At 55.0% G+C, this 24,524-nt stretch overlaps 1 protein-coding gene across 15 annotated transcripts in view; it reads left to right on the forward strand.

Annotated features, from left to right (window-relative positions):
* The window catches only part of Tacc2 (transforming acidic coiled-coil containing protein 2), a 177,292-nt gene that overhangs the window by 76,277 nt on the left and 76,491 nt on the right, over window positions 1-24,524 (forward strand). For 14 of the 15 annotated variants that reach the window (XM_047553047.1, XM_047553051.1, XM_047553043.1 and 11 more), the window contains 2 exons: window positions 6,536-6,661; window positions 16,547-16,675. In XM_047553047.1, the coding sequence (XP_047409003.1) occupies window positions 6,536-6,661; window positions 16,547-16,675 (255 nt within the window). The remainder of the gene's footprint in view (window positions 1-6,535; window positions 6,662-16,546; window positions 16,676-24,524) is intronic. The other variant, XM_047553050.1, reaches the window with a different exon arrangement.

Consider the following 24,524-nt stretch of genomic DNA (forward strand, 5'->3'; position numbering starts at 1 on the left):
CTTGGGCCTGGCTCCAAATCCTGATTCTGTTCCTCACCCTTTCCCAGGAGAGGGGCTCAGCGGAGAGGGCTGTGCAGTGCTTCCCGCAGGCCCGGCAGATGCGCGAGCTCGGCTGTGTGAGCTGCTCTTCTCGTTGCTGCTGTGATGCATGCCTTCTTATGGTTACTAACACTTGGAACAGTGTTTGGTGTGTATGCTGATATTGTCGTCAGCAAGAAAACCAGCACACTCACACCTTGGCCGGGCCCCTCAACCTCAGGATCTGGAGAGCCCTCTGTGCCTGGGAGCCTTGACCTGCTCTGGTCCCAGGAATATCCCTATCACCCAGCAGCCCCCCTACCTGGCCCACAGGGATGCCAGGCCACACTCGTCCCACCTCATCTGCCAGATCAGAGAAGCCCAGTTGTTCTCCATCGTGGCTAATCGTGAGCAGCGTTGCTCATCCACAGAGCTGCGCACCTGGGGACACACCTGTAGAAGCAGAGCAGAGCCCGGCTGCCGTTGCACCCCGGAAGCCTCAGGTGTAGTGTCAGGATGCCGATGGGGGCCCTGAGGAGACCATCACCGCCCCGTGTGCTCCGTGGGTGACCGGGCCTGGGCTCCGACCTCAGCCTTTGCTGTTGGGTCCTGCCCAGCCCAGAACCTGCCGACAGCTCACCCGGGTCTGACACTCCAGAAAGCTTAGTTTTGCTGATTTATGATCTGCTTTCAAGAAAGGAGGCGACAAGGGGCTGGGACACAGCTCTGGAGTGGAGCCCCTGCCCAGCAATGCAAGATCCTGGGTTCCAGCCCCAGCACCTGACGTGAGCAGCCCTGGCTCTGTCTGCTGCGAGGGCGAGAACTACCCATGATTTCTACCGTGTGGCATGCAGTTTCTGGGGCGCTCGGCCCCAAGTTTGGGGCACCTTGGTCATTTGAAAAGTCATGTATTAGCCAGATGTGGTAGCGCACCCCTGTAGTCCTAGGTACTCAGGAGGCTGCGGCAGCCTAGTGAGACTGTCTGAAAATGACAACCCAAAAGCCTGTGTATCAATCAGTTTATCACATGTGCTAGAAAAACAGGAGAAGGGACACTCACAACCAGGGGCTCATCCGTGTCATTACTCAGAGCCATGTAAACTTGTTAAATTGAACACTGACTTCCTTTAAGAGTAAGAAAATAATCTTTAAGCCTTGTTAAAGAAGAGTAGATAAGAATACAGGAAGTCTTGGATTTTCTGTGCAAAGCATGCAGTTAATAACGTGGTCTCCTGACCCCTTAGCTGCTCAAAACCCAAGTCATCTCTGGTGGCTCCTGGTGTCCCCTCCCTCCACCCAGGTGGACATCACAGCTCTCCATGACTGACCCCCATTCTGCAGTGGCCTGAGACCCGCAGTGTTGCTTGGTACCTGAACTGCTTCAGAACCCACCTGTGGGTCCCTCTCCTCCGTGGTGACAGGGGACACCAGCGAGCGTTGGTTTCTGCTGCCCCCCACTCATAAGCTCTCTGATGCTCCCAGTCGTCCCTGGCACTGCAGGTTCCCGGCCTGACCTTCTCAGGTTCTGGGGCCTCTCCAAGCTGGCCCTGGCCCCAGCTGTCCAGGTGCAGCTCCATGGCCACTGCCCGATGCTCTAGGCACAGGCCACACTGTCCTCCAGAGCCACTGAGTTGGGTGGGTGCTGAGGTGTGGTCGCCTGTAGGTCTTTGCTCTGTACTGCAAGGGGAGGGTCCTTCCCTCCTCCCCATTTGGTCATGTCTTTATTTATCTGTTTGATCTCATGGATTATTATTTTATTCAATAGGTTAAGATCCATCCCTGTCCATGTTTATATTTTTGAGGTCCAAACAGTCCCAGATTTGGCCAGTGGCAGCCTTTTTGTGATGTGGTTCTTGTGTCCTTTTGGCCCTTTTCTTGGGGCAGAGCTGGGAAAGGGGCGTGTGTATGTGCAGACACATGTGTACGCACACGGGCACACACCCCCTCTCGTTCCTGCACTTATCAGCTCTCCCCGATTGCAGCCAGCCAGGAATAGCCTAGCCTGTTACATTTCGTACATGCAAATCCTCTGACCCTGAGAACCTGGCTCCCATTATCCTGGATATGGTCATGGTATTTTGGCTACTCTGCCTTTGGGTAATGACTTCCTCAGGACGCTGTGTCCTCCTCCGGGCCAGGGCTGCACCCACCCATTCCCTGCCCTCCATGGGAGGGAAGGGAAGCCTAGTGGCCAGTCCACGGGGAGGGAGAAGCTTGTTTTATTTTGTGGTGCTGGCGAGAAAACCAGGGCCTCACACATGCGAGGCAAGCGCTCAATCCCCGAGCTACTCCTCCAACAGGAGAGGCAGTTACTAGGCTTGGAAGGGCATCAGCTCCTGCTCCCTTCAGCCTTCACACAGCCTCCCCTGGCCTGGAAGAGTCCTGTTTCCGTGGCAGCTTGTCCCTCTGCGCTTGTCATCACCTGGTGTGGTCTGAGTCCCCCCAACATTCATATGGAACCCTAACCCTGGGGGTGATGGCTCCTGGCCTCCTCCAGCACGTGAAGATGCCATCTTGAGCCTTCGCCAGATGCCAGGTCTGCGGGCCTGGTCTCAGGCCTCTCAGCTTCCAGAATGGTGGGAAATGAGCATGTGGCTCATGAGGACCTGGCCTCTGGGATTTTGCGGCAGCAGTGCCGAGGGACTCGGACCCCTCACCTCACAGTTCCCGCTCTAGATGTTGAACTTGCCTTGCTCTGAATGGGTCTGTCAGCCCTGGAGTGTGCTGTCCCATGTCACTCATGCTGGTCCCTGCACGAGCTCTTCCTGGGGCCCAGATGGCACATGCAGAACCGGAGGGACGAATGGCTTCCCCTCTGAGCAGAACCCTCTGCCCCGGGCTCTGGAGGAAAGCCTCGGGGCCTGCGGGAAGGCTCTCGGTGATCAGAGCTTCCCTCCCTGACATCCCAGCGGCAGAGCAGCCGGCACGCGGCCACCAGTCACTGTGGGCCAGCCCAGCAGCTGGTGGTCAAACTCTGAAACCGTTTCTGAGGCTCCGGACCTCGTGCCACCACGTGGAGCTTGGATTCCTTTCATAGCTCTGACAGGTGGTCGGAGAAGAGCCGTCTTCTGAGAATCTCCCCGTGTCCCTATCCGCTGCCGGCTGACACACCTGGAGCAACAGGAAATAAGGCAGAGAAGCCCCGGAGCGGATGGTCTGGGGACTCTGAGGGCCTGTATGTCCTGAGGCTCAGCTGGCTGGACACGCGCGTGCAGCCGTGGATGTGTTAGTCTCCGTCCTTCCTATGGGAGGTGGCCGGCCCTTGACTCGGAGCCTACTCGCTCTCCATCCGTGCACTGTCCTAACACCCGGGCAGTGTTTCGCGGTCTGTGGAGTCAGGAGCAGAGAGCTGGGAGGCTCAGGCAGGAGAGGGAGGAGGGTCGGTAAGCAGGAGGGACTGGAGTCTGGATCAGGAGTCCCTGGTGGTCGTGTGGCCCAGCGCCTTCACTCTCATGGATGGAGAGCCCGGAGCTCAGGGAAGGTACCTGGCAGAGAGCCCGGGCGGGCTGCCCTGGGAGCCAGCTCCTGACTTCACACGCAGTGCTGTTTTAGTGCCCTGGCGTGCTGCTCACGTCCACCCCGGCTGGGCAGGACGCTGATCAGATGTCATCGAGAAACTATTTAATTACATTCAAGAATCTCCATTCAGAAGAAATCAGGGAAGCGTCCAACAGGCTTCGAAAAATAATTTCATCCCGAAGAGTCACGACAGAAATACCATCCCGTAGCCCACGTGGGCAGACCTCTGTTCTCTGAAAAGTTCTCCGTCACTTTTCCCAGCGAGGCCTCGTGAGTGAGGCGTGGGTGTGCTTCTGCCCTGGAATGAGGCTGGGCGAGGCTGGGTCCTCCCCCAGGGAAAGTCTGAGCCCCTGAGTTGGGGGGACGCCATGGTTCTGATGGTCTCCGTCATGTGCCGCTCTCCCTGAGCTATGCATGGATGTGTTCCCTGACGCTTCAAGATTTTCTTAACTCTGTTTTCTTATTTATTTTGATGGCAAAGGCAATATGTACTCAGCCTAGAACCAGAAAATGGAGATAAACTCTATGAAGAAAGAAAAACACTCATTGTTTCACTTCTGAGAGAGAATTGCTGTCAACACCGTGGCACTGATTCTGTGTCGCTTGCTGGCACACCCAGGCTGATACTTTCTCTGTGTGTATTTGTGGAACATATGCTTTGGTACACATGGCATGTAAGATCTGATTGTGCTTAAATAGTATTTACTGTACTTTGTTGATGACGATCATGTTTATCTTTAGATGCATGAAGATCTACCTTATTTATTTTTGTGATTCTGGGGATTGAAGCCAGGAACACTTTACCACTAAACTACATCCCTGGCCCTCTTTATTTTGAGATAAGATCTTGCTAAGATTCTGAGGCTGACCTCAAAGTTTCGGTCCTCCTGTCTCAGCCTCCTGAGTGCCTGGGATTTCACGCACGTGCCATTGTGCCTGGTTAAACTGTCACATACAAGTCTGTTCTGTGATTGTGCCTTAATTTGGCTAGCTGTCCCCTGCCGTCGGGCGTTTTGGTTGTGACAGTTCTTTTGCTGTTGTGATTGTGACCGGGATCCACCTCCCCCACCATCATCTCCTTAAATAAACTCTTGGACGTGTGTGGCTGTGGCAGAGGAAACAAAGTCTTCTCTGGTGTTCAGAGTGTGTTGCCAAAACTCCTGGACTGATTTTCCACTCTGACTTTATGATGTTGGAAAGTCCATATTGCCTGTAGATGAGGATTCTCCAAATTGTGACATCTGGGAGACACCCCGAATTCCTGCTGTACCCCTACCTGGGCTCCACCTTCCTCCCTTCTCCTCGCACAGACCTCTGTCTGACTGCATGGGCTCTGGGCTCCAGGGCCTTGTCTCAGGGGAACAGCATGGTGGTAAGAACCATGGAGAGTCAGCAGTGATGTGTGGGCGCACACAGTGGGTCCAGCTGTACCTAGGGCGTAGCTGGGAAATCACCCTGGGCCTCCCCAGCTCTCGATACCAAGGGCTGCACTTCGTGGCTGAACATTCCTCAGATGCTTCTGGCTGATCCTTTGGCTTAAGACCTAGTCCACCTGTCCCTGTGATCTGGCTGCTGTCCACCTCTCCCTTCGTAGTCTTCCCTTCTCTAGCTATACTCCAATTCCATGACCTTTAGCTGATCCTCTACAATGCCAAACTCCTTCCTGGTCTTGAATTTTTTGTATAGTGCGTGGCTCCCTGTGCTGGTGGACGCTTAACCTTTTTCTTACTCTTCCACCTTTGGGACATAGCCAAGCATGGTGACAAAGCACAGGGCTCCTGGGGTCAGGCTGGGGTTTGTATCCTGGTTCTGCCATTTAGCAGCTGTGCAACCTTGGACAAATTACCCAGCTTCTCTGTACCTTAGTAAGGGGGATGATAATAGTAACTTCCTCATGGGGTTGTTTGAAGACCAAATATGGCCATATGTGTGTAAGCACGTGGAAGAGATCAGTAAACACGTGCTGTCCAGAGCCGGCCAGCTGGCCTCGGCTTACTCACTGCTCGCAAGGAAGATTTCCCTGACCCCACTCTGGACCAGGAGCGCCTATTTATGCTCTCGCGCCGTCTGTACCTTCCTTTTTAGCAGTGAGAGCAATCGTTACTAAGTGCAGAAGCATTTTGAAACTGTCTGCCTGTTGCTGAGACTATGAGCTGCCCCAGGGACCCTGTCTCCAGCTCATGGCACAGGGCCGGGGTTCAGCAAGCACCCGCCCCAGGAGCGATAGTGACAGTCCCATTGTGTGCCTGCGGCGCAGCAGCCATCCCTCGTGAAGAGCAAGCTGCTCAGGACCGCAATGGCCAGAGGGCCTCCTGCAGGATCCCACCCGTCGGGCCTCCTTCGCAGGCCGGCCTGCTCCCGGGCTCCTCCAGCCAGCCTTTCTCAGCCAGCGAGGGACCAGTGCAGTTTTTAAATTTCGCCTCGTCCCAGGTCAAAGCTTTTGCAAATACAATGAAATCAACTACTCAAGAGTGGAACCAGCCCGGGGCTTCCCAGCACGGACACTCGGGTTTGGGGCTGGGTGATCCTCTGACCTGGAGGTCTGTCCCCGTGTTCTAGGATGCCTGGCAGCCTCGGCCTCTGCCCGCCAGTTGCTGGTAGCATCCTGACCCCAAGCTGTGACGGCCTGAAACGTCTCCAGACATGGCTGTGTCCCCTGGAGGCAGACGTCTCCCCGACTGAGAGCCAGTAATCACGACTTGCAGAACACACGCCCGATGCTTTGGGACTAGATTGACACACAGACGTCCACTTCCTCTCTCAGGTGGCTGTCGAGGTTTCTAGACCCTTCCCCTGGGTCTCTGTACGTGCCTTGTCACAGGCCAATGGCAGACCCCTCGGGGACCTGCACCAGGCTTGGCCCATCCCGTGAGCAGCACGGACGCCAGGTTCCTGGAGAGGGAAACCGAGGCAGCGTAGGGTCAGGTAAAATGTGCTGTCAACACACAGGTGAACCTTCAGGGAACATTTCTGAGCCTGGCCTCTCTTCTCTCCCCAGCACGCCTGCAGCAGCTGAGGTCACCCGGCCAGCTGCACTCCCAGACCTGGGAAACCCGCCCCTAGTGGCCTCTTCCCGCCATGATGACACCATCCACCAGGTTTCCACGGGTCTGACAGCCCAGAGGTACGGTGGGGACGGCGGTGGGGCTGGTGCTGGGACCCTGGGACCACGCCCTGAGGCCGCCTCCCTGCCTCCCCTCTATCTGCAGTTCCGTTCCCTGCCCCCATGCAGGGTTTGCGCACCTGTCCTCCGCAGGTGCACGCCAGGGCTTGGCCTCTTCTCATGGCCTTAGGGATGAGCTGAGGGGACACTGGGGAGACCCCCTGCCTCCACACACATGCAGAGGCCATTTTAGAGGTTTGTTCCCTCGTAACATGCAGGGGTCTCTATTTAAACAGGCCTCCAGGACAGAGAGCTGCCATTGACCCTACTTTAGGTATGGCTTGGGTCACTGCCTTCTGGCCTCCGGAACGCGATGGAGTCAGCTGCTTGTTTTCTTTGGCCTTTTGGTGGCACTCAGAGAAAGGAGGAGTTGGCTGCATGTGGGGAGAGGACCTAGGTCCTGGTGTCTTTACCTGTGCAGGTGCCTGGAGTCCCACCCTGTGCTTCTGCTGCATCACCTCCTGCCAGAGCCACACAGACCACAGTTCTCGGTCTGTACTGTGCTTACCCTGGATCCGACCCCACCCGCCCTGTCTGTACTAAAACCAGGCTTGCTCAGAACTGTCCTTAGCCTGGCAGTGGCATGTGCCTGTAATCCCAGTGACTCGGGAGGCTGAGGCAGGAGCATCACCCAGCCTCAGCAACTTATTGAGGCCCTGAGCAATGCAGCCAGACCCTGTCTTTAATAAAATATAAAAAAGGGCTGGGGATGTAGCTCAGTGGTCCAGTACCCCTGAGTTCAATCGCTGGCACCAAAAAAAACCAAAAAAACAAAAAAAACTCTGTGCCTAAAATGTGACCCAGAGTCCAGGAATGTTGTGAGTTGAACCAGATTAGAGGGGAGCACAGGAAGGGCCCCCTGCTAACCTGCCGACAGCATGGAATGACCTCTTCATTCGCTGGGGCGCATGCCGGGTGGAAGGGACAGGAGGTGGGAAGTGCCGGCCAGAAACAGGTCCCAAGGCAGCATTAGGTTGACATGGAATTCTGAATGTGCCCTGCAGAGGCCAGCCATAGTTCTTAGCTGAGTGTGAGGTTAAGTTTTTAAAGGAGAGATCAGAGCCAGACACTGGGGCTCACGGCAGTCAGAGAGCATAGGAAGCTGGAAGTCGGGGATCCGCTATCCCTCGCCCTCCCCTTCCTCCCGTGGTGTCCCCAATTAACTCCCAGCGTTTAGGAAACCTGGGGTCCCAGGGCGAAGCTGAGGGGGAGGCTTGGTGAACCTGGAAGGGAACTGAGCTCCCTCCATACTTCATCTTACAGTCAGGGACACAGGGGCTCAAGGACCCCGAGCAGAGGATGGAGGAGGACCTGGCTGGATGGGTCTCAGGAGAACCAAGTCCAGCGAGGGGTATGACAGGCGCTTCTGAAGTCCCTCGTGTCCCCTGGGACTGTGTTTTAACCGGTGTCCCAGGCCCCTCGGTCGGACACTCGCTCCTGTGCTAGGTGTGCCCCCGAGGTCTCCGTGGGTCCCCTCAGCAGCGTGGGGGGGGGTTTCCACTGCATGTCACACGTGTGCAGACTCCACTTGCAGCCTGAGGTCACTTGGCAGAGCGGGGTTGAAGCTGGGGGTGGGGTCGACCCCTCCCCGGCAGGTCAGCCCTGTCAGGGGTGACCACAGAGTGCGGAGGAAGCAGGTGACAGCACCGGTGCTCCCAGAGGGGAGGCTCAGGAGGCCACGGCCAGAAACTGGGGAGGGGGCGTGACAGAGGAATGAACGTTGTTGATCCTCTGGCTGTCCTCACTGGGTTGGTGGGAGAGGGGCAGTTCCCACAGGAGCCGGGATTGGCCCGTCTGGCTCTGGTCACAAAATGCCGTCGATCCTCACTCTTCTGATTGCACACGTGTGAAGTTGCTCGCTGAGAGGCTCTGCTAACCCCACGCTCCTCCTCAGCCCTGGGCGGACCCCTGCCTCGGGTGAAAATCGGGTGGCCCCGCCCACATGCTCCCAGGTCCGTCAAGGCCACTGGGTCCTCTCCGCGTTAGGCTCTCTGCCAGCAGGAGTCCTTTTCACAGACCTCTGACCATGTCTGTGCTTTTGCTGGTGGTGTTGCTGCTGAAGCAACCCCACGTGCAGGGCCACAGTGCTGGCCTGAGTGCAAGGAAGCCGTGGGTGGGAGCTCACGGGAGAAAAGACCCTTGACCGAGCAGCTTCACTCTGGCCGAGTCGCGGTGCAGCCGGTGTGAGCTGGGCGTTGCTGGACACTAGGACACCTTGAGACGGACACATACGAGCTTATTGTTGGTAGATTGGCTGAAGAACGTGTTGTGTCAGAGGCTCACGGGGACCTAACCCCGTCCTCCTCCTCCAGGAGCCCCCGGAGCCAAGCTTTAGTGTCAGCAGATTAAGGTCACCGACTTCATGGAGCATTACTGCTTGCAGCCATGGACTCCTCTGCGGGTCTGTCCAAGTGGCTAAGGGGGACCTTCTGGGGGTGCAATGGTGACCCCGTCTCTCCCACCAAGGACCCCTTCTCCCTCTTCTGCTGAGAGTAGGACAGGGGAGAGGACAGGATGGGGAGGGGAGGAAAACTGGGCAGCCACAGTCCTCTGCCTTCACCTGGAAGCAGGGTTGGTACTTCAAATTCAAGAGTGTAATTAAAATCTTTTTTTTAACCTAGGGGCACTTAATCACTGAGCCATACCCCAGCCCTTTTTTGTATTTTATTTAGAGACAGGATCTCACTGAGTTGCTTAAGGCCTTGCTAAGTTGCTGAGGCTGGCTTTGAACCCATGATCCTCCTGCCTCAGCTTCCTGAGCTGCTGGGATTACAGGTGTGCACCACCCCACCTGGCTAATTAAAAACTTTTAAATGTGTGTTTTTAAAGTTATGGAAAAGATGGGGCAGAAGCTTTTGCTTTAAGTCAACTAAGACCAACACAGAGCAGGCCTCTGCCCTGCCTTCCACACCCTGCTCATTCTTTGGTGCCGAATCCTTACATTTCTACAGCTCTTCTTCCTCAGTAGTGGAAAAGGGAGAAGGCACCCCCGTCTGGGGTGTGTCTCAGATGAAAGGAGAGGGACTGGGCCCCCATCTTTTCTTAAAGTCTCTGGAGGAGTTGAACCTGCTTGCTCCTCTGGGAAGAGTCCCTGAGGCTGCTTGGGCTAGTCATCCTTCCATTTTGCTTTGGCATCCCTGGGGCCCAGGTGTTCTAGAGCATTCTACTAACACCTAGTTTGCCCATGGGCATTTGTACTCTTCATCTGTTAAGAATTTTCATTTGTTAAACAACAAAAAAGAAAAACCAGAATGATTTTCTAAATGAAGCCTTCCAGCTGTACCACTGTCGATCAGACAGATTGAAAAGGGAGCTCTGGTCACATCCAGGAGTCTCCTGTGTTCTCCTCATTGTCAGGGACCCAGGTGACCTCGAGGATTCCCACTGACACAGCTGGAAAGGCTATTTGCCTATTCACCCACCAGCACAGCACCACTGGGTGGAAGCAACCTCATCCTGTTCATAGCTGGCAGGACCCCAGGTGGCTGGCCCAGCAGTTGGTGGCAGATGCTCCTGATCTCTGATTTCAAACAAAACAGCCACAAGCCAGGGGAATCTGGAGCTCCTGCCCAGCATCCTAGACTTACTAGAGCATTTCCAAATGCAGAAGCTGAACGTCACACTTCCAGAAGGTGCAAGACTTAAAGCTTCTGTTTTTTCCTTTTGTTCCTAAATCATTTTTCTCTGTTTGCACAAGATTTTTTTGTCTTGAGCTATAGCCTTGTGCATGCTAGGTACTCCAGTGCTAAGCCACATCCCCAGCAAGCGTAGCTATGCCTAAGGAGACTCCACTACCTCACGAAGCTGTGTTGATCCTTTATTTAAGCAGACACTAGATTGAAAACTGAATAATAAAATGGAGAAGTTCTTTGTTTTTTTAATATAGAAGAGGGATTACCCAATTCTGAAGGACGGAATTCCTTGTACCTTTTTTTTTTGGTACCCGGGATTGAACCCAGGGATGCTCAACCACTGAGCCACACCCCCAGTCCTTTTTTAATATTTTATTTGGAGACAGGGTCTTGCTGAGTTGCTTAGGGCCTTGCTAAATTGCTGAGGCTGGCTTGGAACTCTTGATCCTCCAGCCTCAGCCTCCTGAGCTGCCGCTGGGATTACAGGTGTGCACCACTGGGCAGGCTCCTTTGAACCGTTTTAAAGCTACTTTGAGGTTTGTGAGTCAGGTCTATGCAAGCAGTGCCCTGTGTACCTAGTAAGTGGGGTGCCCTGTAGACTCATTCAGAACCTTTGTGTTTCCAGCGTTTGGCGACTGTCAGGTGGAACCACATGAATGGCCATATTGGCAATTGTCAGATATTGACAGTTTCATAACGTTCAGATGAACAGAGGGTTTTGTTCTTGTTTAGCTTTTCCTGGTTCTTGGCTGCTTTATCTGCGTAGGTGGATTTTGGCTCTGTGAAAACATGGCTGGGCCTTGGATCTCTGAGCTCAGCTTCCTTTTGTTCTCTTTATCTCATTCCTCCATCCTCTGTCCCTGGGGTGCTCAGGGCACATGAGGAGATCTTGCACCTGGGCTCAGAGCCTCTGGAGCTGCTAGTGATGAGGGGAAGGTGGGAATTCATGAGCCAGATGTTCCAACCCTGCAGACCAAGGCCTCTCCTATAGTTTTGGGATGGTGTTTATGACTCTTCCCCTAGTTAATATTTTCCTTCCTGCTAAAGTCCTACTTGGGCCAAACTTAAAAAATGATTTCTGTCCTCTGGACACAGACTCAGTCTGGGAAGGGAAAGAGGATAGGAAGGTGCCAGGGAAGAACTGACTAGCTAGTTCAGGGTTAACTGTGCAGGAGCCACGCCCCCGTGGGCAGGCTGGAGATTAGTAGTTCAGCTTATTTGGGGCTGTTTCCACCCTCCTGGGGCTGCTGGTGTTCACATGCTGGTGCATCTAGCTGGCAGCTGGAAATATCTGGGTGTGCTTTGCCTCTGAGCGTCCAGCCAATTTACAAGCCTCTCTCAGCACCCTCTGAGTTGGGCTTTGGAGCATTCTGGTAGGTGTGTCTCAGAGGTGCTTGCCCGGTCTCCTGCGGCTTGTTTTATCCAATCTCAGGCCTCAGAGTGTCTGTCCAGTGCTTTCCAAAACAGCAATTCCAGAGCACGTCCCTCTCCAGCCTGCTCTTGCTTGCATTCTGTGCTGTCTTGGGCGCTAACGCCTGCCCTGTTGTGTGATCGTGATCTGCACATGTGGGGATTTAAGAAGAAACAGTCAAGAGGGCTCAACGCCTTCCAGATGGTGCTGAGCCGGGAGATAAGACACCGCGCCCATCTGGCCTGGCCTGGCAGGACGTGATATGCTCAGCTTGCTCCTTGGGGGCAGTTATCACCCTCCCGTGACAGCCTGGGGCACTCTGGTGTTTGTTCTTGGACAGGGGCTTAATTTGGCAACTCCAGCTGATCTTTGAAATGAAATTTGCTATCAGTTCAGTGGGCACTCGGCCAAGGACTCTCAAACCCTGAACGGGGAAGCAGAGGACAAGCGTCGCTGACAGCATCTCACGACAGCTTCCAGCACAAGCCCTGGAAGACAGTCTCTGCTTTATGTGGGAGGGACTCTGGCCGAATGGCTATTGGAACCAGCCCTTGTTTGTGAGGACCATGACAAGGCGTAACTCAGGAAGAGCACAGTGGTTCTCTAGCCATCCATGTTGAGAGGGACTCAGGTCCTGTCCAGCTGGACTTAACCGTAAAGAGTACCCTGATGGGCAGATCATGTCTGTCTGCTTTGGGTGTTCTCCGTTTGTCAACTCCATCCTGGAAAAAACGGAAAAAGTTGGAATGAGCTCAGCATTCCCCTCACCTTCCAAACATATAAACATTCTATACAAATTTGAATTCAGCTTCGTCGTCCTTCCAGGAGGACTGGAAGAGACCTTCGAATAGGAGAAGGGATCAGGACACTCACGGCTAGAAGGGCCTTTGCGTACCTCAGTCTTGGGTTCATTTTCAGAGGACAGGAGGACAACTTGTAGAGGTGACATGGGATGCAGAGGGTGAGGACCCGTGCTCTGTGCTGGATTTGGCCAAGGTCCGGGTCCTCGGAGGGCATCGTCTTTAAGATGTAAAGGTCTCGCCTTCCTGAGAACAGTGTCTCTAAGACAGCCACCATGGGTCATGGGGACAAGGGCAGAGACAGGAGCTGACAGGAATCCATGACCAGAACATTCCCACCTTCCTTTCTCTGCAGAGGAGCCGAACCCTCTGGCAGCTCAAGGGGAGCTGGAGGGACCTATTTACTCTCTTCCTTTGGTCCAGGTTCAGGCTGGCTTCCTGGATGTGCAGCCTGGGGTGACCCAACCTACCACGCTCAGAAGGGCCCTGCTCCTGGTTCAGCTCTGCCGTTTGTCTTTGGAAATCCCGGCCCTTTTGGATTGTGGGTGGACATTTTCCCTTGGCTTTCATCTGTGTCCATTTTGCCTGGAAAGCATGCTGGTGCAGCCTCGGCACTTGGACTCTGGCATTCCCAGCGGACAGTCCTCCTGTGGGCTGTCACGCCCACGCTGGGGAGCCCGGGAGGGAGGAGGGCTTCAGGTTGTGGAAGAGCACTGCCACCAGGGCCAGGCTCCCTGCTGGGCGCTGGAGACCCATGGGCAGAGGTCTGCCTGTTCCTGCTCCTGGTGGAGCAGGAGAAAGGACACGCTCGTGGGGCATGACGGGATGCCCAGAGGTTGGGGGCCAGCCCAGCCTGGTGTGCCTGGTGTACGCTATTACCCAGCTCAGGGGAGGGCTTCTGTGCCTGAGGAGGGAGGCAGGGGCCTTCGAGGTAGAGGGCCCTTGGAGCGAAGGCCCTGCTCGGTGTCCAGGGGCTTGACTGCTTTGCTAGGTTGGAGCAGGGAGTGATGGATCTGGGCCTGGGGCGGTCAGAGCCGCCTGCAGGCTAGGGGCTTCTTCTGCAGTCCACAGGCCTTGACTTTGGGGGAAGGTTTTATGCAAGGAAAGGACCTGACAAGAGCTTGAGTTGGGTCATTCTGTGCTGTGGGACTTGGACCTGACCGGACAGGACTGGAGCAGGCACAGCAGGATATCCCAGGAGCTCTGCTTCCAGAGGGTGAGGACCTGGGGCTCCAGAGGTGACCGGCCAGATGCCGGAAGAAGGAGGTGACTCAGCAGGAAGGGGCGATGAAGGGGCCTGGGGCAAGAGAACCGGAAGAGGCCGACAATCCTGGCTTCCAGGTGCTGTGTGGCCCGCTGGAGGGGGGCCACCATCAAAATGGGAAAATTGGAGGAGGTGGGTCCCTGTTGGGACCTGGAGGTGGCATGGGTGTCCGTGTGCTAGGCCTGGTGGTGAGTCACACCATTTCCCTAATGGGGCCCAAGCTCCTTGGCTACTGGGGATGGGCTGGGAGCAGGCGGTGGAGGGAGGGAGGCGCCATTCTTAATCGGGCTGTTGAGTCATTGGTGCCTTTGGCTAATGGGACGTGGCCAGACCAGGAAGGGTGTGGCCTGGTGGTTCAGAGCCAACAGAGGGAAGAGAGGAGTGAGCATGGGGTGGCCTGGGGAACAGAACTGGCTTTAAGGGCCGCCAGGATCTCCAGGCCGCTGAGCTGGGAGCTTGTGGCTGAGGGAGCCCTCGGTGCTGCCCCAGGGCCTTCTCAGGTTAGCTGCGGTGGATGCTTTGGGGGCCTCCTCACGGGTCCCAGGCTGTTGACTGTTCTGGGGTCACCCATCTGGAGTGGTCCCTCCCTTCTGCTGCCAGCATTTCCAAAATAGATCTTTCCTTGTCGTCTGATAACCAGGAGCTGCGATGCACACCTGCAATCCCAGAGACTCGGGAGGCTGAGCAGGAGGGCTGCAAACCCAGGCCGGCTGGGCAACTTAGGCCCTCTCTCAAAAATTCAGAGGGCTGGAGGTGTAGCTCAGTGATAGAGCGCCCGGGGTTCGATCCCAGTACCCCCCACGCCACACGCACACACGGCTTTTAATAACAGACCTGCAAGCAATATACCCTTCCTCAGTGTGTATTAGACTGCCTTGTAGTGGGATGGGTGTGAGCCGAGGAAGCACCCACATGTCCTCGAGAGCATTGTGTCTCAGACACAGTTTGCGTTTGTAAGTGGTCTGTTCACCGACTAGGAATGTGGGTCGAGGGAATGTGATACGGGGTGGGGGCCTTCCCGAGGGTCAAGGTGTTTCTCTTAAGGAGCTTAAACAGCTCCAGGAGTTTGTATTATTCATTCTGAGTCATTTTTTTTTTAACAAAACAATTTCAGTCCCTGTCTACCTTATGGACAAATAGGGATTTGATAACCCAGGTGTTGTTCCACCTGTAAACCCACGTGACGCTTCCGCCAGGGCGCTGCCTGTCACTTCCCTTCACTGTGGATGGGCACTCTGGGCCTCCAGGGAGCACTGTTCTCTGGCTCTTGTTTTTCTCCCCCTTTCCTTGGGCCCTGGGAGCCAACAATGTAGATTCCAGCTCGGTCTGGCCACAGCCAGTGGGATGCTCTTGGGCTGTCCATGTTGCTGCTTCCTGTGGGTGGCCCAGCTGGATTTGGGGAGGAGGAGACAGACTCGGCCTTTGTGTGCAGGGAGCTCACAGGTTGGTCTCCCTAGGGCAAGACACAGGAGATAAGTGCCTGTCCCTGCGGGGGAGTGTGGGCTTATGACCAGGCACTCTCTCAGAAAGTGGGCCTGTTGGACATGAGGTGACTGGGCCCACTGTCACACACACCTAGGAGGGGAGGGCAGGGGGCTTCCAGCTAAGGAGGGTGGGCTGGTCGGGGCGGAGCAGGGGAGAGGAGCAAGGGGCTGATCCTGCAGAACCAGCTGAGCCTGGCAGGGATTGGGCAAGACTGAGACGTCTCCTTCCAGGGTGTGTGGGGTAGGCGCCTGTGGTGGCTGTCCTCCAGGCCAAGGTGCCAACCTAGGTGGAGCCTGAGAAGCTGGGAGTGAGCAGGACATGGTGACACAGAAACCCACGCTCCTGTGGGTATTTACCCCTGAGGGAAGAAATGATCCTGCACCACGAGGGCTGTGAAACCTCAAACCCCAGCTGCCACCTCAGGCTGGGTTTCAAACCCTCAGAGCTGAGTCACATAATTTCAGCCTGGCCCCCGCTGAGAGGCCCTGTGCAGGCCAGCTCTCTTGGGACAGAGCTGTGGATGTCTGCAGAGGCTAGGGAGGCTCCCCCGAAGTCTGTTCCCAGGCTGCAGATGGCATTGCCACTCTTGCTTTTTGCCAAAGGGGAAGATCAGAACCTCTTTTGAGCTTCAAGACTGTGTGCCTCTTGGCTTTTGGGATTGCGTTCCCAGAGCTTCCTGAGGGGGCCCCTGCATGCTGAAGTTCCCTTGGATGTCCAGGAGGGGGCGCTGACCCAACACACAGAGCCTGGTCTATGGCCATCTCCGCTGGGGAGCCAGAGGGAGGCCCACCGAGTCCCTATGCACGTTCCTTGGCTGCCCATCAGCCTTTTCAGCTGGACTTTTCTCAGTTTCAGATTTTTCTGGCAAATCCTGGAGAGTATGCAAAGTTGTGTTTTAGTTCTCAATTCAGTTTTTTTGCCTATACGCAATTATGAGAAATCATCACCCAAAGTCCTTTCCTCCAAAGAAAAATCAAACAAGAAAACTTACACAGAGTGTCTGAACACCTGAGCTGTTAAGGAAGCCCCAGTTCTCCAGGAGCCTGAGGAGGGAGGAACCTGGGGGTCTGGCCTGGCTCTGGATGTCACAGCCTCCACCATGGCCCGGGTGGGGAGCCCAGGGATGCAGTGCACTGGGTCTTTAAATAGTCCATGCCGTGTATGGGGTGGGTTGGGTGGGGTGAGTGGGGCCTGATGAATGTGCCATTAATGAGCCGAGTTCCATTTGGAATAATTCTTCCATTGTGTCCCCAGCACCTCCCCAGCTGCTGCCCACACGGGTCTTGCTGCCCCGGCCTCAGACCATGCAGCTTTGCCTTCTACCTCAGCTGGCCACGGAGTAGACGTTTCCTCCTGCCAGGATCTGGCCAAGGACATAAGCAGGTACTGTGCAAACCCCTCCGCAGCAGCTGTCCCAGAGGCTAGGGTCCTGGAGCTCGGCCCTGGGCCATGGGGCGAGCCATGTCAGCAAGAGCAGTGGTTTGGCCCCCTGAGACCACGCCTCTGGACTTCTGGGCTGCAGCTGATCTAAGGCTCGCTCTTCATGTAACAGCGAGAGTTACGTTTGAGTCCGGGCACTGCACAGAGGCAGAACCAGTTGTGTGTGTGTGTGTGTGTGTGTGTGTGTGTTCCTTCTATAGAATTCTGTTTATACCATATTCTGGAAAAGGCCAACCTCTGAGAAATGGAAACCCCATCAGTGGTGGCCAGGGTGGGGCTTGGAAGAGGGATTTCAGGGTGATGGAAATACCCTCTCTTGGTTGTGGGGGTGGTTATATGACTGTCAAAATTCAGACAACTATATACCTAAAAAGAGTGACTTACTATTTTACCAGAAGTTGTAACTTCAATTTAAAAAAAGAAAGAAAGAAAGAATGCTTATCCATGGGCCAGAGTAGATTTTTGGTGAAATCTATAAGAACTCTACTCTCCAGACCTTTCCTTGATGCACACAGTCTGTTGGGGCAGAGAGCAACCCTGGAGCCAGTTGATGTGAGTGGTACCTGCTTGCTCCAGGTCCTCCTTTGCTGAGGCCACCTGACTGAGGCACCCGACCTCTCACACAGGGTGACCTGGTGATCACACCTAGGTTGTTGGTTTGCTGGAGTTCACTCTGCCTGGACTGCTTCTGCGTCTTGTTCGTTTATACATCTGAGGGCTTAGCAGCATGCACTTGAGTTACTGTGGGCCAGACACTGCTTGGGACAGGACACAGATCTGGAAGGCATGTGCCACCCTGCCCTTGGTGCGGCACCCGACCCACTGGAGAGGACAGGAATGGGGTGCAGCTGGAGGGGGATGCACAGGTGCAGCGTGCCACAGGACAGACGGAACCTGGCTCTGCGCTTGGTCCATGCGGCTGGGGAGGGCCTGGGGGGACATGACAGCCGAGTGGGTTTAACTACACATGGGCTGAGGACACAGGGAGAGAACAGAGATTGGCAGGTGAGGAGCACGTGTGAGGGCCGTGAGAACACAGAAGACAGGCCAGGGGAACTGCACTGGACAGGAGGGAGCAGGGCAGTCTGGAAGGCGGGTTCCCAGGGCCAAGGCAGAGGGTCATGGTGAGGATCAGGGTCTATCTTTTCCTTTGGTAGAATATTTTGTTAATAAAATTTTTTTAAAAGTATAATTTAAACTTACAGAAAAGTTGAGAGGACAGTATAGAAAGCTCTCATTTATACAGGTATAGTTTCCTCTGATAACATTGTAATGGTAGTATATGGTAACTTGGTGTAATTTATGAACCAATATTGAGACATTATTTTTAACTAAATTCCTTAGTTTATTAAGGTTTTATTTTATTTTATTTTTTAGTTTTTACCCCCATGTCCTTTTTCTGTTCTAGGATCGCACGTTCCCCCCCACCCCCAAGACTCCCTTGTTTCTGGTGACCTTGGTAGTTTTGAGGTGTTCCGGTCAGGCGTTTGGTAGGATGCCCCTGGACTGGTTGATGTTTTTCTCATGATCAGACTGGGCATGTGGATTTTGGGAGGGAGAGACTATAGAGACAAACTGCCATTTTCTCCCATCACGTGGGGGGACCCTGCCATCACAGGACTCTGACCTTGACTGTCGGCTGGGCTGTGGCGTTGGAGCTTCTCCACCTGCTTCTCTTCCATCCTCGGCCTGGGGCTTCAGTTACACTCCGCCTCTGTTAGGGGCATTTACATGAATTATTCAGAATTCTTCTGCACGGATTTGCCTCTTCTCTCCCATTTATTAATTTATTCAATAATTTATTTATCAGTGTGGACTCATGGGTATTTATTTAATACTTTGGGCTGTAATCCAATACTGTCATCTTTTATTGTGCAGCTGGCTGCAGCTTTGGCCATGGGCTTCTTTGACTTTCTTTTGAGTGACTAGAAGCCCCAGGCAGGACAGTGATGTGATCAGATTTGCATTTTTAAAAGCTTCACAAGCTGCCTGCCAAGGCTGGAGAGGTTGCAGGATCGACAGGCCCGGTGCCCTGAGGCTCCACACCGTGGCCTGGCTGGAGAGGACATGGGACAGCTGTGTTTCTATCACCTCAAGTAAAGCACACCCTCCAAATTCACTTGGCGCTGATTTTAGTCATGGGACTGTGGCCTGGATTCAGGGGTCCAAGTAAATCATGTCCCTTCCCCGCTGACCCGTCCCTGGAGGTTTTCAGCACCATTTTCAGCAGCGCACAGGTGACCATCTCCCTTCACTGAGGTGGAAGTTGCTATTCACCTGGACCAGTCAGAGGTCCTCGGTTGCGTGATGTGGCAATCCATCCCCCGGTTCCCGTTTCCAAAGAGGCTTCTCCTTCACCACATGCAGGCAGCTGCAGTGCCCCCACAGCTGTGGCTTTGCCGTCCCTCTTGGACTTGGAGGGGAGCAGCATGACTGTAGGACCTGGTGTCTTGACGAGGAACGCCCGGGCACGTCTTATTACTGACTGACAGATGCTTGGTTCTTGCTGGGCCACTTCCTGCAGCCCCTGCTTCTCATGGCTGCCTTGGAAATGCTGACGCGACCCAGAGCAAAGGGCTTTTCTCCAGGAGTCTCACACCCCTTCCTCATGCCCATTGGTGGTCACTAGGCCCCATGCCTTGGGGACAACAGATGTGACCGTAGTATGTGAAGCTTCCTGCTGCCCAAGCCTGCTTGAAGCAAGGAGCTTGTCCTGGAAGGAGAGCCTTGATCACTGGGACTGAGCTTCCAACAGGCGTCCTGTCACCTCCCATGCCGACCCAGTGCTGTTTGGGGGTGCGAGAGGCTGAGGCCAGGCAGAGTCTGATGATCTTAAGAACTTCCAGGAATGCAAGTCAAAAGCCTTTGCTCACGCCAAGACGCCACAGCTGACCTCAGGGGCTTGTGGCAGAGAGCCTGCTGTGCTGGCACATGGGCCAGGTGGCTCGTGACCCAAGAAAACATCCTGGCTCAGAGCTGACCTCCCACTCTCCCTGCTGGGGGTCAGAGAGAGTCCCTTAGGAATTGGAAACCTGGTCAGGAAGAAATGAGTCAGGAGAGGCAGCCGAGCTCCTTGCAGGGGGAAGCCAGCTCCCTGCTGCTGATGTGGGGGCCCAGGGAGTGGAACCCCTTGAGAAATGCTGCCTGGACTGCAGGGTGGGGTGGGGTTGGCTGGCCAGCCTTCCTGGCAGGTGTCCCTGCCTGCCTGGAGCAGCCTGCCGCACTTTGCTCCCATCCCTCCGGGATCTGAGGGCTCTTCCCAGCTAGGAGAGGGAAAGCAGAGACGCGAACCTCTCGAAAGACACGCACGCCCCCTCACTGAGTCTTCTGCTGGTCCCCCTCCTCCGCAGTTCGTTTCTCAGGTGGGGGTCTTATCTTAGGCAGACTAACTTTGTAAACAGGTTTGTTTAGCTTACAGTTTTGGAGACTGGATGTACAAACAGCACTGGTGCATGTTCTGGCAAGGGTCCCCCGGCTGCGTCACTTCATGGCAGCTAGCCACAGTGCGTTATCTGGCAGGAGTCAGGGAGGTGCGTGGCCCTGTCTGTGTCTGCTCTCTGTCCCTCTTTTTATAAAGCCACTAGGATTCAATCATGGGGCTCTGCTCTGGAGATGTTATCTAAATCCCATCACTCCTCAAAGGCCCCAGCTCTAAATGTCATAGTAGTATTAAGTGGCCCCCATCTTGGTGTCACTGATACATGGCTTTGGGAATTAAACTCCTGCATGAGTTTGGAGAGGGCAAGCCCTAGTCAAATCTTCGTAGGCCTGGGTGATTCTCCCTGTCTTGACAGAGAAAGGGGGTTGGGTTGCTGGGCTGAGGGTCTCTGGATTGAATCCTGCACCTGCCAGACTGGGGTCTAATGGTGTTATGTAATCCAGGTTCCAGTTGTCCCCTGCACTGAGAGCCACTGAGCTGGAGGCTCAGAGCAGAGGGAGGCTTTGCCTCACTCTCCAAAGGAGTGAAATAGAAGGTGTGGGAACAGGCAAGGGAGAGAGCAGGCCTCAGGATCCCAGCCTGCAACTCTTCCCTCTCCCAGGAGGGGACTGGAATCGGGGCTGGCAGCACTTCGTGGAGTCCCAAGGTGCTGGGACAGCCTGGAAGTGAAGCTGGCTAAGCGGGCCGAGTGGGAAGCAGATGGTGTGATGGGGCTTGAGGGAGTCCAGGAGGGTACGGCTGGGAGTGTGGGCAGGGCAGGGTCCCTTTGCCTTGGCTAGAAGCCCCCAGTGCCCTGCACAGCTGCCCAGGGTTAGCTCTGGGCCCATGATATGCACCTTGGGAGATGCTTTTCTTCCAAGTCCAGTGCATGTGTTCCCGCCCTCAGACCCGACTGGAGGTGCAGAAGAGAGGGCTGCCGGGAGAAGGCCCCTCACAGACGGCCCAAAGGGAGTGGGGAAGCAGACCCTCACACTGAAGGAGGCTGAACAGAGGCGGCCTGGGGGTGGGAGCGCAGCGTGTTCTGGCCAGAGTCTCCGCTCAGCCCTCCTGGCCTGAATGCCGCTGCCTTTTGCTGGTTTGGGAGGCAAAGCCAGGGGTGCTGCTGAGCAGGCAGGGGTGAGGCTGGCACCTGAGTGCGTCCTTCAGTGCTCCCTGGCGCTCTCCCTGCTGTGTTTGCATCTCTTTGTCCGCCCATCCATCCACCCGCTTGGTAGATTCATCCTGGCTGATCTTGTGCCTCCCCTGTGCTGGTGGTGGTGAGGGGAAGGAACATGCAGGTGGATTTATTTTTGATGCCAGGTATTGAACCCAGGGGTCCTAACCACGGAGCCACATCCCCAGCCCCTTTTATAGACTTTATTTTGAGACAGGGTTTCACTAAATTGCCAAAAGCCTCACTAAATTGCTGAAGCTGGCCTTGATCTTGAGATCCCCTGCCTCAGCCTCCCGAGCTTACTTGATCACTCTGAGCCTTAGTGAACCCATCTTTAAAATGAGGCCAGTAGTAGCCATCTCCTCGGGGTCACTGTGAAGAGTAGGAGCAAGCAGCTCCTGGCTGGACAAGGAGACATTTGCTCCAGACTGGGGGAACGAGACAAAGACGGCTCTTTTGAGAAGGGAGCATAAGTTGACCTAATGCACTCTCCAACAGAGTTGAAAACAAAGAGCCAAGTTAGGGAGCACCTGGCGCTGCCTGGAGGTGCTGGGAAGGCCAGAGGGCAGCATCTCCCCGGGGTTTTGCAGCATGAATAGAGAGAGAAGGGCAAAGTTCATTAAGGAGGGAGCTGCCCATGCCAAGTCTTAGGGTGATAGAGTGCCCCACAGATGCAACAGGCCAGGGGCAAGCTGGGGGGACTGGCAGCAGGCACTGAGGTCATGGGCAGAGCAGCAGCCTAGCACCAGAGTGGCAGGTGTTCTTCAGCTTTGGAGGGGTTTTGAGCCAGACTGGGGGATTTGCTGGGCCCCAAGAAATGGAAGGAAACTCTTCTGTACTTTTCAAGCAGCATGGAATTTAGTCTTGGGGGAATATTTCTGGTGGCAAGGAGTACAGTGGATGGAGAGAGGAGGCTGGAGGACAGAGGGCCGTGTGGAGGTTGTTGGTCACTGTGATCCAGGGCAGTGGTCATGGGATGGAGCGGATCTGGGTCTGTCTGTGGCTCCTTCACTCATCCATTGTCAGGGTCACGGTCACGGAGCACCTGCCCTGCGCAGGCCTGAAGCCAGGTGCCCTGAGGCAGGGGTGACACTGCAGATGTGGGCTGCACTCCCTCTCAGAGAGACTCTGCAGGGACAGCGACTACCAGGTTGGGCTGTGATGGGCTGGCACAGGTCACCAGCCTCGGGCTCGGCACCAGCATCGCCTCCCCTTGCTGCCCAGGACGGAGGCTCAGGGCCTCGGGTGGATTCGCCAAGTGTTCCACCAGCACGGGGACCCTGGTGCATTCTTCAGGGTTGAGGCAAAGGATGCTCTTTGGGGAAGACCTGTCCACCTCACGCCCGCCTTGTGACCCCCTCAGAGCCCTGCACTCCTTGTCTAAATCCACCCGGCATTTCACCCAGCATCATTGCCTGGGGCTTGGCAGAACCTCCTGGCCTGCCTGCCTTTCTCAGAAGACAAGAGGACTGAAAGCCAGGGAACAAAAGCAGAGTGATTTTTTAAAAAAAGCATGGAAGACCCCAGCTTTGACCTTGAGGCATTAAAACAACAGAGACACAAGCCAACAGGACAAGAATGAAAGGGAAGTCTTTGGGTTTGGAGGACCCACAGCTGCCCGGGGTGCTCTGCTCAAGCTCGGGTGTTCTGTTCTGTGGCCAGTCCACGTGGGCTGCTCACACGTGCATGCGATCAGCTGGCCACTTCTTTCTAGGAGGGACGGTGACCTTTCCATTGTGTCCGGTGCTGCTCTAGTCTATTCTGCAATGACATCCACTAAACCCATGGCAGCATTCCCGAGTGCACTGGGCTGCTTCATCTCCAGGACAGGCTTGTCCCTGGGTTGGCACTGATACCTGCAGGACCTCGACCAGCAGAGGCTGAGACCTCTGTCCAGGTGGATGTGGGTACGCGGGCTGGACCGCCCTCTGGCCTCTCTCTGATCAGAACACTGGTCGTTGCAGTGCTATTTGGTGGGACTTGGGATGGGAACTGTAGCCCTTTAGGAGAAAAGGGTGGAGAAGGAAAGGACCAGGGGTGGCTTCCCAGGCTCTGACTGGGAGTGGGTATCTGGTCCCTGGAGCATCAGGGTGCATCGATAACTCTCTTACTTCTGACAGTGTCCTTCCTTCATGGAAGACCATCTGTATTCCGTGACAGTGAGAGAAATGCTTTGGCTGTATGCTTCACTCTCTTAATTCCATTAACAGCACTGACAGGCAGGTCTTCTATTGTATCCATTTTATAGGTGGGAAAACTGAGGTCCAGTGAGGTCAGTCCTTTGGCTGAGCTCACAAGCTCTGAGGGCACAGCTGGGGCAAAAACTTCTGGGTTGGGTCACTCAGCAACTCCACCAGGAAGCCTCCAGTCTTTAACTCCTGCCTGACTGAGGAGCTCGGGGCTTGGTGTCCCAGAGATGCCACAAGAGTCAGCAAAGCAGGGACACGGTGTCCTCCCCAGACCAACGTGATTTCCTGCTTCTTCACAAAGCAGCAGCAGCTAGCGTGTACTGAGCACTTGCTGTCCGTCTGGCCCTGCTGTGCTAAAACTTGTTCGTGTGTTATCTCATTTAAGCTTTGCCGCCCCTCCATGGTGGAGGAGCTGCCATGGTTATTATCAGCTGTCTTGCACAGATGAGAACACCCAGGCCCAAAGGGCCCAGGGACCTTCCTGGAGTCAGTCAAGGGTCTGAGCGAGTGCAGCATTTCCCCTGTCGTCTATTCATCTGTTTGACTTGGGTGTCTGAAGAAGAGAGTTTAACGCAGACTGAGGGTCCAGTCTACCTTCCTCCCCCCACGTCACAAAACAAAACCAAGACCTGCCCCTGGGGGCGTGGAGGTCAGGGACTGGAGAGTGTGGGTCTGGGCTTGGTGTGATGACGGGCATCTCCTTAGAGTTCTGGAAGCTGGGCCAGGCCTCATCCTAGGCATTTCTTCATGGAGTTGGAGATAGTTTTGCTCTCTTCCTTTCCTGTGTGTCTCAGTACAGGTCTGTCTGTCCGTCTGTCCATCCACACATGCACTTAGTTCCTGAAGGCTTCCCATGTGCCCCCTGCAGGCCACACTTCCTTCTGGAGGATGAAGGACCACATCATGCTGGGATCTGTTCCCTGACAGCAGCCTCTGCCTGGTGGAAAGTTCACTTAAGCAGGAGCGCCTCTTGTCTTTCTGGATTAATCGTGACATAAATGTACTATGCAT

The sequence above is a fragment of the Sciurus carolinensis genome, chromosome 5 (genome assembly GCF_902686445.1).
Source record: "Sciurus carolinensis chromosome 5, mSciCar1.2, whole genome shotgun sequence".
Taxonomy (NCBI): Eukaryota; Metazoa; Chordata; class Mammalia; order Rodentia; family Sciuridae; genus Sciurus; species Sciurus carolinensis.